We start from the raw sequence: 13,367 nt of genomic DNA on the forward strand, positions 1-13,367 counted from the left end.
GGAATCCGCAAGTGCAACCCTTTTGGGGTCCCTGGCTACCATTAGAGGGGACTGTCTGGGGAGGACCTTCCTGGTTTCCATACGACTTGAAAGTGCTTTCAAGAGGACACACTGTGGCACCAGAGGCATTCCTGGGTCCGGCTTTAACTGTACCCATTACTACACCATAGCGCCTGGTACTGTGGGTTCATAGATGTCACATTTACAGAGTACAATGAAACTGTTACTTGCAAGTGCTAATCAACATACAACATAGTGAGGAGGACTACCTTACCTGAATCCTTCTCTCTTTATTTCTGTAATACAGTAGTTACCTATGAGGGCCTTCTGCTGTTATGCGCCTAAAATATGGAATTGCTTACCGATAGAAATTCGCCAGGCTAATACAGTCGAGCACTTTAAAAAACTGCTGATAACCTATTACTTTAACATGGCTTTCTCATAGCATCATTTTAGTGTAACTCTGATATTCTGTGTATGCACTGAATTATCATTCCTTTTTGTGGATCTGAAATCAGCACTAACCCCAATTTTCTCTGCTTTTCTGTTTTTTTTTGTGGTGCCGATCTGCACCACCACCACCCGATCAAAGCACCGTGCAGTCCCTACATTGATGGATTGAAGGCCAGATGTTCACATGACCAGCATCATCTAATTCTTCCATGTGGAACCTGAAAACCACGAGGACTGATTGAGATCATTTATTTTAGGTAGAATGCCCAGAGGGGGCTGGGTGGTCTCGTAGCCTCAGAACCCCTGCAGATTTTTTTTTCTCCTGCCCTCTGGACTTTTTTACTTTATTCTTTGGTAATTAGTACTGTATTGCCTAATTTTTACATTTTTTCTTTTTTTTCTTCATCATATAAAGCACTTGTACATAATTTGTATGAAAACACGCTACTGTATATAAATAAATGTCGTCATTGTTGTAATACTTACTGGTAACACGGTGACCACTTTGTTCAACATTCGAATTTCCTAAAAGAAAAAAAAAATGACAAAACAGTTCTGATAATAGTGTCATGGCACATGCTGTTTTCAGTTCATTGTCTATCAAGAAGATGGTCTTTATGGTGACAGAAGCTTCATTCTGAACCAAACTAATAGAGACCCCAGTGGTCTGATACACCTGAGTGTAGCCCAACATGGTTTCTCACATCAGTCCTATGCCAAAAATTTGCAGCTATACCCTTTGTTTCCTTCAGATGACCCCAACCTCTGCATGTCTCACTAATATTGCAACCTGGACGAAGGAGCACCATCTCCAGCTCAACAGGACCACCTGAAGGTCCTGAAGATTGACCTTCTTAATATCTTAGCTTGTCTGTAATTCCACTCCCCACCTCTGTTCAGCCTGGATAATTATTGCTAACACCCACAAAGTCAGTACACAGCCTTGGAATGGTGACCGGTGACCAGCTGACCTTCAATGACCACGCTTCAAAAGTTTTGCAGTCTTGCAGATTCACTCTATACAATATCTGCAAGATATCTGGACAGAGTATGCAGCACAACTCCTGGGCCCAACTTTAGTCTTGTCACGTCCTTACGACTGCCACTCTCCGCTGGCAGGAGTACTGGCATGTGTCACCAATTCGCTACAAATGACTCAAAATGAGGCAGCAGCACCAGCACTCCTAATCCATTAACAGCAGATGGGCTTAAAGTGGAGAAGGACAAACAAACTGGAATCGCCTTCACTACACTATTAGCATGTAGACTTGCATTGCTCAAATGGAAGAATCCTAACCCACGTCTGTTAAGTCACTGGGTAACTGAGGTTATATCCATCCATCCATCCAGTTTCCAACCCGCTGAATCCGAACACAGGGTCACGGGGGTCTGCTGGAGCCAATCCCAGCCAACACAGGGCACAAGGCAGGAACCAATCCTGGGCAGGGTGCCAACCCACCGCAGGTCACACACAAACACACCCACACACCAAGCACACACTAGGGCCAATTTAGAATCGCCAATCCACCTAACCTGCATGTCCTTGGACTGTGGGAGGAAACCGGAGCGCCCGGAGGAAACCCACGCAGACACGGGGAGAACATGCAAACTCCACGCAGGGAGGACCCGGGAAACGGACCCGGGTCCCCAGGCCTCCCAACTGCGAGGCAGCAGCGCTACCCACTGCGCCACCGTGCCGCCCCTGAGGTTATATAATATTTGAAATTTAAAAAAAATCCAATTCTCTTTTAGAGGATCTCTACAAAGGTTTTTTTTTAAAAACCTGGCAGCATCTTTTTCTTCTTTTTCTTTTTCTTTCGGCTGCTCCCGTTATGGGTTGCCACAGTGCAGCATCTAATCAATGATATTTTAGAGTAAACATTTATATCGTGTGGTGGGCTGGCGCCCTGCCCGGGGTTTGTTCCTGCCTTGCGCCCTGTGCTGGTTGGGATTGGCTCCAGCAGACCCCTGTGACCCTGTATTAGGATATAGCGGGTTGGAAGATGACTGACTGACTGACTGATGACTGATATTTATATTGGGGTGAAAGACTCCTTTCCCTCTGTACTGCTCTCAGAGTTTTAGTCTGGCTGTTGGCCTTCCTCTCTTTCTCATGAGGGGGTTGAATTTAATTTTGTTAAGTTTGACTTGATTACATGGAATGTTAGATGATTTTAATAAATTAAAATGGGGAATGCCTTGTACATTACAGGAGACGGACATCTGGAGCAGAACTCCTTAACATCCTGAGGTATCTGGTATTTTCAGTCAGTAGGTAACTGATTTTATATACTATTTGAAATTGGAAAAAATCAGATAACATTTCAGAATAAGCATAATCGATTGTATTTATTTTTTATTTTTCCTACTATCAAAGTTTTACTCTGTTCTCCTAGTTCTCTTTCTCATGGGTGGGGGTTTATCTGATGTGATGTGAACTTAGTTTTGCAAAATTTGACTTGCTTGTATGGAATGTTATTTGCTTTTAATAAATTCAATAAAAAATAAAGATAAAAAAAATGCAACGACATGACTGGTCATCCAGCCGAGTTGGGCAAGTACAAGTCCTCCCTTCAGGTCGCTACATTGACACCCTGTAGCAGCACGTAGGAAGTTCAAATCCTTGATGCTTGCCTACAGTGTAGTCAGTGGGTCAGCACCTAAAGATATGGAGACACCTGTGAGGTCCTACGCTGCTTCTCACCCACTCAGGTCTGCTGATGAACGGCGCCTGGTGATTGGACCTCTGCATGGCATCTAATCTCAATCCAGACTGTTTTCATGTGTAGCTCCTAGCTGGTGGAACAAGCTACCCACCTCCATTCAAAATTCTGACTCCCTTAAAGTGTTTAAGAAGCACCTGTTGGGTGATTTTCTGTCTAACTGATATTAGCTTTTAGGTTTTATTATCCAGGAATTGTAACTCGCTTGTTGTTTGTTCTGCACTCTTCACTCATGATGATCAATGTTGGACCGCTCGTCTGTAACACTGGTTGCCAAACTGTCCCTCAGACTTTAATTTACTAGATCATGTGAATCTCTTTTGTTGACCTAATTTTGATTGACTTTGCATTACACCAACGTTATTTTTATCTTCTCACTGATGTTTCTCTGTTCACACATCCAGTGCAGACATTAAAGAGGAGTAAATTCAACCCCAGCTCAGTTTCAGTCCGAAATCTGAATTAGACCAGCCACATATTAATCAATGGGGTGTTAGGTCAATTCAGAATAATCCATTTTTGGGAAGACACTCAAGAGCCCAATGGTGGAGCAGATCAGCATGCAGCCTACCTGGAAGTGAGCGCTGAAGTGATTGTCAACATTGATAATCTCCACTTCTTGACTTTCTCGAACAATCACCGTTCTGACAGCGATGCCAGTAAGATGTGTGTGCAACTGGGATGCAAAAATATGCATTCCTCCTTGAGGTAGAGCCTACATGGAGAAACATAATACTTATCAAAATTTTGCATAATAACAACTGTAGGGGGGTTTATTTAAAAAGATTTGAAAGATCCTCTCATTGGATTGCATGGCCAGCACAGATTCCATTACAGAATTCCCAGTAAGGGGGTAGGCAGCCAGTTAGCCCAGGTCTCCAGTACTGTGACAGAGTCCAACTTTATTTTTGATTTTCTCCTTTACAATTTTAATCTTCTCTGTCATCATCTCCATCAGTAAATTAATGAATGGTGAAAGTGTCAGGCAGGATTACCTCTCAGGGATGAGTATGAGACCCTTACCCAGACAGGAGGGCAAGCTTAGACTGCAGTGGGGGAAAGCTCAGAATTTTTATCCCTAATCCACTAGATGGCAGCATCCCAGGACCGCGGTAACCATGTGGAGCCCTGCAGGGCATGATGGGTGTTGTAGTGCAGAGAGTCAGCCCTGCTGGATTCCATGGGTGCTGCAGGGATTCATGATCCCTATTCTTTGGGATGTTTGCCTGACCTGAAAGTAATCCCGGGTCTGATATAAAAGGAAGCCGTCCAGCCTCCTCGAGTGAGTCAGAGTCAGGAGGAAGGAAGGCAACACTCACTGGAAGGAGGCGGACAGAGAGAGTCAGAAGAGAAGGAAGGACGACAGAAGAATGCTGTTTGTATTCATACTGGTACAACCGTGGAGAAGTTTTATAAAAATGAATGCCTCTGCTTTGAACTTGTGACTGTACTGGTGTCAGTTGTGTCCAGGGTTTGGAGCTCGGTGGCGCCCCCTATCTGTCACAACATATATTGTTGGTTCCCATTTATGTTTAATGAATTTCTGCCTTTTTCTTGGTGTGATTTAACAAGTTTACATGAACAGGTTTTTGGTGTCTTTTCATATTTTTCTGATATATAAATATGTCACATCCATGCTGTATTCTTTCATTTGACTATTTACCTTTTCCTAGTTTTGCCATTTTTCTGTCTTGTATTTTTATATGTATGCTTACTTTGATTTTTATTTCTTTTTGTATTATTTTAACGTCATTTCATTTTGTCATGGATTCTATTTGTATATCTTGAGCTATTTTTGTTTATTTAATTGATTTACACCTTTTTATCTAGTATGTGGTAATAGTAAAATCATATGTTTTCTATTTCTTTTGTGATGTCTTCTTTGAATATCTAAACATTTTATTTATTTACCCTGTGACCCTAGTCAAGCGGTTCTCAATCTGTGGGGGAAGTAACAAAAAAGGGGGCGCGAATGTTGCCATGTGTGGCGTAATTTTGCTATTCTTAGGGACATTTTAAACTTGTAGTGCTGTATCAGCAGCAAAAAATATAGAAGTAAATTTTATTAGGGTTTCAAAAAAACATTAGGGGGGTGCGATTAAAACGGTTATGAAAACTCGGGTCGTAAATACTTAAAGGTTGAGAAACATTGTCCTAGTCGGTGGGTTAGAAAATGACTTATCACAATTTATTTATTATCCTCCTAATAATCTTGTCATGGTCTGCTAATGTACCCCTCAAATGAAAATCTTGCAAGTGTTTGTGTTTTATTCCTTTTTTAAACACATGATGGGTGGAATACTGGAGTACGGATCGGGTCCTGACACCACGCTAAAGCAAAGCACATCAGTAACGATCTGAGCAGTACACCAGTGTTAATGTTCTGCACCTGGCTGCTAGAGCTCTGTGATGTGCTGCTGACCTCACAGTGCATCATGGGGAGTTGGGAAAATATTGTTGATCTAAGCTGGCCACACAGTGAATTTCCAGGAAAATATTCAGCAAACAAGGTCATCATCAAAACAGCTGTGAAAAATGATTTGGTGAATTTTGTCGATCGACACAAGAAGTAACATCATGAACTACTTTGTCATTGTTTTCTATAATTCTTAAAATCTTGAAGACTCCTTTTACTGGTCCATTCAGGCAAAATTTGGTGCTTGGTGATGGGTGTTGGTGTTGAGATTTTTCATCTTGTCCCAGAAAAACTGAGAAGTGTGGCATAGTAAGAACTGTTGGGTGTTCTACTTGCCCTCCTTAGTACAATGTTTATGTTAAACTTGTTTTGTGCATGGCAGTTTCATAGTCAAATCCTGCATCATTTTGCTTTTTAATTTCAATACTGCTGCACTATTGTGTTAATAATGTCATCTACAGGCAGTGTACAAGAAACAAGATTATTGTCAAATTTGCTTCAGTTCCTATGGAAGTTATCACTTGAGGAGAAGGATAAGGGACTTTGAGTTTCACTTTTTTAAAATGGCCCCTCAGTGTGGTTATAAAGGTTCAATTTCAAACCAGAGACTGAAATGCTATTCAAAATGGTGTCTACAGTTCTTCTCTATTAAATACTGAACACAATATGTAATCAAAGAAAAAGTGGCCTTTTCTTACACAACATTTCTGCTGTTGTTTTAAAGTAAAAAGGATAAAGTTAAGGGGCGATGAGATGGTTACCGTTTCTGTGCATTTGGCTGTGCAGTATCCGGTCAGCTCGAAGTTCTCCTCTTGAGGTGGGATGGCCATTACAGGTGTATACACTAAACCAAGCTCCATTATTCCTCCATCGTACTTTCGAAGGTGTGAAGTGTAATAGAGGCGAATTCCCGAGGAGTCCACACGGTCTTAATCAAAGACATAAAAATCACAGCATTATTTTTAAATGTTTTAATAATGTCCTTATTATAAATAATATTGCATAATTATACATAAGAGGCTACTTTCCCAGTTGTGACACGTCCATTTTTTTGTGAAAAAATTCCTCAAGGTATCTGTAATGATTTGTGGGATAAATTCTAAATGTTTAATACCATCCAAGCTGTGAGATTTCTAGAAGCCGACCACAATACTAAAGCATTTTGTTTTAGAAATTCTGTGTGAGGAAGGCAACTGTCAACATCCTTGTGTTTGGGAAAGTTGCTCCTCACATGCTGTATACACAGGATGCTGTAACACGAAATTATAAAAGTCAAATTATTATCACTTATGGTGGATTCAAGGGTATTCAGACCCCTTCTCTTTCTGCACGCTTTATTGTAGATTTAATTTTAAATGGGTACATTTGCCATTTTTGCCCATCCAGCTACACTCAATAACCCATAATGACCAAGTGAAAGCACGTTTTAAGAAAAGCTCACAAATTATTAATGATTTAGTGCTGGGGTCTGAATACTTTCTGTAGCCACTGTATATGGTAGGTGATGCCCAAGATCTGGACTAATTACAGTTGTTTTGTTATCTTTCCACACTTGTGACACAACTAAATGCAAACAGTTTGCGTCACTTAGTAATTTGCTGGTAGTGATTTCCATCATAGCATATTTTAGTTAAAAGATAAACTTTGTCACCCTTAGGCCACAGTATCTGCAAAATGGACATTCATAAAAAACAAAGTGAGTCATCACATCTCAGATGGCTTATAATAAAACACTCAAACAGGAACCAGAGCTCCCAGAAAAATATAATCTCTGACAAATTGTATTAAAGAATTTGATGATATTAGAATGGATCAACAAAATGTGAAGATGAGAGAACTTACTGGAGTTTCAGTTGTACAAAAGTCATTCCCAAAAGTAATTAGCACTATAATTTTATGATATTAAAAAAAAAGATATGAATAGGAAATTACTAAATATTAATCATCTCTGCTTACCTTTGATTACTTCCCTCAGAATCCTCATTCTGATGAATATGCTTTTGCCCCAGCCAAGAATGCTTGCTTACTTGTCCTGGACTATAAACTGTGGTGTACTGCCCTCCTTGGTGACCCCACCTCTTTGATTGTCTCATACTGATTATCTCGGATGGGCATATCAGTTTTTTTTGTTCATTTTTGACTTCAATAGTGTCGTGGACTAGGAGTTCCAAAGCACACAAGTCCCAATCTCTTCCTATAGCACTTCCAAAAATGTGCACAAGAGGGGGATAACACAGTCAAACCCTGGCTAGTAATAAGGGCAATCATCGATTCTTTATTAAATAAAAGATTTATTCTTCAGAAAAATTATTTTCATCACGATTAAGCACAACGGGGCATAAAGGAAAAAATTAACTGCCTGTAACAGAGGCCTTTCCAGTCAAACAAAGTCCTAATACAGAGTCCAGTTATAGTGTTGTCAAAAACACAGCAAGAGGATCACAATTCCAAAACATGCAAAAGTTCAAGCACAGCAAAACACAAATAACTCACCGACCCCAGTGTGAATTCACAATAAACTGCCAGGAACTGTGGAAGACCCTCCAGATTTATAGGGCAGAGGGCCGGTCCTAGCAGCGATTGACAGGTTATACATAAAGAATAAACATAAATTAAAGAGTTAAAAATTAACAAAAGAGACATAAAATGTGAAGGTTAAACGATAGCCAGAGACATGAGAATACATGCAGGTTGTCGACAAATACTACAGGAGTGTGTGCCAGTGCCTGCTTTCCTTTCTTTAAAATGCTTTACTCATCATCTGAAACTGCTACCACTTAGCAGGTGTCTCCATATGCACATTTAATTTATGCATGAACATCTGCTGTAGGATTTTCCTTCCTTATAAGAAATTTAATCACATCATATTGTCCAACTCACAATTCCTTGTCAACTATTTTCTCGAACTGATATATGAACATGTGAGGATGGATGTACACTATTTGATTTTCTGACGCGTTACAACATTGGGGATATGAGGATATCGCTTGCACTTACTTACTTGTGCATACTGAAAGCTGATCAGAGGCAGACGTACATTATTTGATTTTATGAGCTCACAAAAGCCTGAAGACTTGGAAAACTCAGACACTGAGTTGTTCAGGTTAGAATCCTTAATCTTGGACACTGATTTAATGTGGAGTGGAGTCATAAAGTGACCTCCTGCATTGTGGGCTTCTGGGATTCAAGTCCCTACCTACCAATAGTGCACTACGTCCTGACAGCACAGCCACAAAAATGTCTAAGTTTACAAAATGGCAAACTCAAAAACAGCGACAGTGAAATTCTGTTAGCTTGAAGTTACATTATTGATTCAAAACATGCATGCATTTATATTCCCTGAGGATTGATCATCTCCAAAAAATGACAAAAAAGCAGCAGGAAAAAAATATTTAAAGGGAAAAAAAACGGGAGTGGTCTCCCCTAGACTTTCTCATATATTCAGATATGGGGATGGATATTTGAGAAGTAAACCACAAGACAATAATAATATTTTTATATTTTGTACATTAAAGAACCATCAACAACATATCAAATCAAATTAATAATATATTGAACAATTATTATAAAAGTAATGTTGAATAAACCGGACTCTGCAGCTGCATGAATAAAAGGTAAAGTATCACTTCCAGCTAGCGGAAATAGTCCAAAAGTTGACAGAAATGTATGTTTTGTATGTAATACTTGTATGGAAAATGTGGTTGACCTAAGTGAAAGCGTACTTAAGTTATCGTGTTTACATACACACACACACACCCACAGACGTAATTCTAAAAACGGTATTTTCTGACTCAGGGATGTTTAAAACGTCGAGATTCATCAAAATTTCAAAATCACATTTTTGGATGATTACAATATTTTCCCTACGAGAAAGTAAATCAGACTCAGGGAGGTCTAAAACGTCGAGATTCATCAAAATCTTGAAATGGATTTTTTGGATGATTCCAATACTTTCCCTATACTTCGTAAACGAGAAAGTAAAAATATAACAAGATATCTCAAATTGTAATCTCAGTTTTTACATTAGGCTTAATTTAGCTAAGCTTACTATTGTAAAGATATGTTTACGTTACTTATTTTAATAAGAATTCATTTTTCTAAGAAAAAAGAACATGTGGAAATATGGGCTTCATTATCCCTGAAACATTTCTGTGTCATTTCATTTGCATTATAATGTGTCTTGGATCATAGTGATTATTTACTGTATTTCACGGTGCCACAATATAGTTTTGTTTGGCATACGGGCGTGTTATTACTCCCGTTACTGGCACGCTGCTCCTTGTTGCCACGGAATGCTGTTTCGGATATTGCTGTGTCTTATGTCATCAGCACGACCACTTAAGTGCAGATGTGAAAATTCATTCATAACCTTGATTTGAATAAAACACAATAATAATAATAATAATAATAATAATAATAATGCATTTTATTTATATATGTAGTGTAAATTTCTTTCTCAGATGTCTGCTGTTTTTTGAACTTACTGTTTTCTTTCTGACTTTGGTTCCTGATTAGTATTTACGCTTTGGTGTAAAGGTTTCATCTTCATGGTTTTGACTTGTTTCTGGTTTTAACTACGTTCCATCTTCTGGTCCTCTTCCAGCCTTCAGGCAGAATAAGAAGTGGACTACATTATGATAATCTTTTAAAAGTACAAACATTTGATGCTACCAGGAATTTGTAACAGCTGAACAATGCTTCCCGGTATTACATTTCTTGGAAGTAACGTCATATAGTGGGTGGTTCTGTTGCCACAACTCGGCTGCTCTGTTCTTCTTCTTATGTGTTCACAACCATTTTGCAGGCGTTTTAGCTAAATCAAAAACACAATTGTGTCCTGAATGGTTAGTGGGAATTGAAGCACAGAATCCGCTCGCACAACCTCTCACATGTCAAACACTTAAGCTGACAGTGCCCACATGTTCTTGACATGTCTAAACACCATCAGAATCCCATAAACCAAACAAACGTGATAAATTTAGTCTGGTTGTTGTGATGTCCAGGTCTGTGAATCTCAAAAAGATGCCTGACATGTCTAGATAGACCTGAAAACTCATAAATAGTCCTCAAAGCACAAAGTAGCCCTGGCCTTGTAAAGTGCCCATCCAAAAAAGGCTAAACCTCATATACCCCAAAGATAGGAGAAGTAAACCAAAAAGCCCAAGACAATATACTTAGTATAACATTCTTTACGTGATCGTTCAGAAATAAATCCAAACATAACAAAGAAAGAATTGAAAAATACAAACAAATCAAAAAATCTGAAAGAGCAAAAATAAAAGAGCAAAAGACCACAACACCTGCAAAGTCAAAAGGTAATGGAGAGAGGAAAGAAACGTGGAGCAAATCAAGAAGAGCAAAAGCTAATGCCTCAGTACCTGCTGGAACATCAGGAGGCCCCGTCCCCTTGGGATTAACACAAAAAAAGCAAAAAGCTCATCAGAGAGCAAAACAAAAAGTACAAAATGACAAATAAACAATAACATGCTACATAACCAATATATCAAGAAAGAAAATAGTAATATCTACTATATAATAAAACACAAAGGACTGCGTGGGTCTGGTTCACCCAAGGAATCTGATTGGTCAGTTTGGCTTTGGTGTGATCAGTCAGTTTGGCTTTGGTGACACAACTTAAAGAGGAAGCGCGGATGTTAGACACACAAGGAGGAGTAAAGGCGTACGAGGCATGCTGGGAGTTGACTTTAAAGATGGGAAATATAAAAGCAGACAGGAGGTGAGCAAATTGCCTCAAAATGGCAGAGTCTGAGAATCAGGCTTTATGGGAACGAGTTCAAAAGTGGGAGCACCGGTCAAGAGAGGCTCGGACACAGGTGGATACCAACGAAAGGCAATAAAGGTACACATAGGGCAAGAGATATCAAATATTTTAAAATGTATTCTATTACCTGTGCTTAACAGGTAACAGGGTTAGGAAATTATAAAAGAATTCAAAGTGCTTTCACTTTGTCATTATGGGTTATTGAGTGTAGCTGGATGGGCAAAAATGGCAGTTGTATCAATTTAAAATTAAATCTACAATAAAGTGTGCAGAAAGTGAAGGAGTCTGAATACCTTCTGAATCCACCGTAAATGTGATAATAATTTGAACATGTTTGCTGCCACAATGAAAACAGCTGCATTTATTTCTGACGTCAGTATAAAACCAGGGTGTTATTTTAATTTGCTAATTGAATGTGTTTTGTTATTGAGCAAAACACAAGAAAAATTTATTTTCTCTAAAAAATAGTCTATTTGAGTAATCTTGTAGTTGGCGCATAAAATATCAAATTCTTACAAGGTAACTCGTAGGTGGCATCACTTCAGCAGCCATACCATATGCACTGCAGAGCAGGTCATCCACCTGAAGCTAAGCATGTTTGGGCCCAGCCAGTACTTGGATGGGAAACCATCTAAGAAAAGCTTGGATTGCTGCTGGAAGAGGTGTTGGTGCAGCCAGCAGGGGTGCTTGCCCTGTCATCTGAATGTGGATCCCAATGCCGCAGTGCAGTGAGGGAGACACTGTACTGTAAAAATGGCGCCCATCTTTTGTATGAGATGTAAAACTGAGGCCCTGACTCTCTGTGATCAGTAAAGATCTCTGGGTATCTTTTGAAAACAAGCAGGTTGTATCCCAATGTCCTGGTTAAATTGCCCACCACAGCCAAGTCATTCTGGACCCCTAATACAATACAATACAATGTATTTTTGTATAGCCCAAAATCATACAAGAAGTGCTGCAATGGGTTTTAACAGGCCCTGTCTCTTGAAAGCCCCCCAGCCTTGACTCTTTAAGAAGACAAGGAGAACCTTCCAAAAAAACCCTTGTAGGGAAAAAATGGAAGAAACCTTGGGAAAGGCAGTTCAAAGAGAGACCCCTTTCCAAGTAGGTTGGGCGTGCAGTGGATGTCAAAAAGAAGGGGGTCAATACAATAAAATACACAGAACAGAACAAATCCTCAATACAGTATAAAAAATAAAAAATGTACAAGTACAGAGCACAATTTAACAGTAGATGATATCCCATAATATGATTTGGATTTGTTTAGAGTCCTGAAGACCATCAAGCTGCCTCCTCCATTTGGCCATTCCACAGTTGAGTCAGCGCTGGGCCAGCCAATCCAATGTAAGGACCCCTCTACCCCACAATTCCCAAATTATTCCCTGTCTCTAATTGGTTAACTATCTCTCATCCCTTCACCATCTAGCAGCTAATGTGTGGTGAGCATACTGGTGCAAAAAATGGGCTTCTGTCTCATCATCCAGGGAGGATGCCACACATTGATGCTGGTTAAAGTGGCTCCCCACACGCTACATCACTTTGAGTTGTAAGAAAAGCACTATGTAAATATAAAGAATTATTATTATTACTATGGTGTTAATATATCATAGCAGTCAATGTGTTAAATAACCGGTAAAAGCAGATAAGAGAGCTACACCTTCTTTTGCTTTTAATTGACTTTGAGGATCAGCAATATGTGTGTACATGTTAACTTGTGATCCAGCAGTGTGTTCAAGATGACAGTGATGTTATCTAAACAGTTTCTAACAGGCAAAGAGGATGGTGGAAATGCCGTTGATACGGGGAAACACAAGAACGTTTGTGAGAGTGAAATTCACCAGAAGGTGCCATGCTAGGGTTATGGTTAGGAGAAAGAGACTGAAATGACTTCAATTTAAAGGACGACCCAAAAAGTGTGGTCGAAAACGAAGCAGGGGTGGGGAACACAAAATGCCACCTCAACCATTTTTTGAATATCGCTAAGCTAATGACG

General features: G+C 39.5%; 1 protein-coding gene across 1 annotated transcript in view; it reads right to left on the bottom strand.

Annotated features, from left to right (window-relative positions):
* Positions 1–13,367, bottom strand: part of dbh (dopamine beta-hydroxylase (dopamine beta-monooxygenase)) — a 63,200-nt gene that overhangs the window by 22,797 nt on the left and 27,036 nt on the right. The window contains exons 6-8 of the mRNA XM_028808933.2: positions 6,354–6,520; positions 3,748–3,891; positions 940–978 (exon numbers count right to left, since the gene is read on the bottom strand). Of these exons, the coding sequence (XP_028664766.2) occupies positions 940–978; positions 3,748–3,891; positions 6,354–6,520 (350 nt within the window). The remainder of the gene's footprint in view (positions 1–939; positions 979–3,747; positions 3,892–6,353; positions 6,521–13,367) is intronic.

This window comes from Erpetoichthys calabaricus, chromosome 9 (assembly GCF_900747795.2).
Source record: "Erpetoichthys calabaricus chromosome 9, fErpCal1.3, whole genome shotgun sequence".
NCBI classification, from domain to species: domain Eukaryota; kingdom Metazoa; phylum Chordata; class Cladistia; order Polypteriformes; family Polypteridae; genus Erpetoichthys; species Erpetoichthys calabaricus.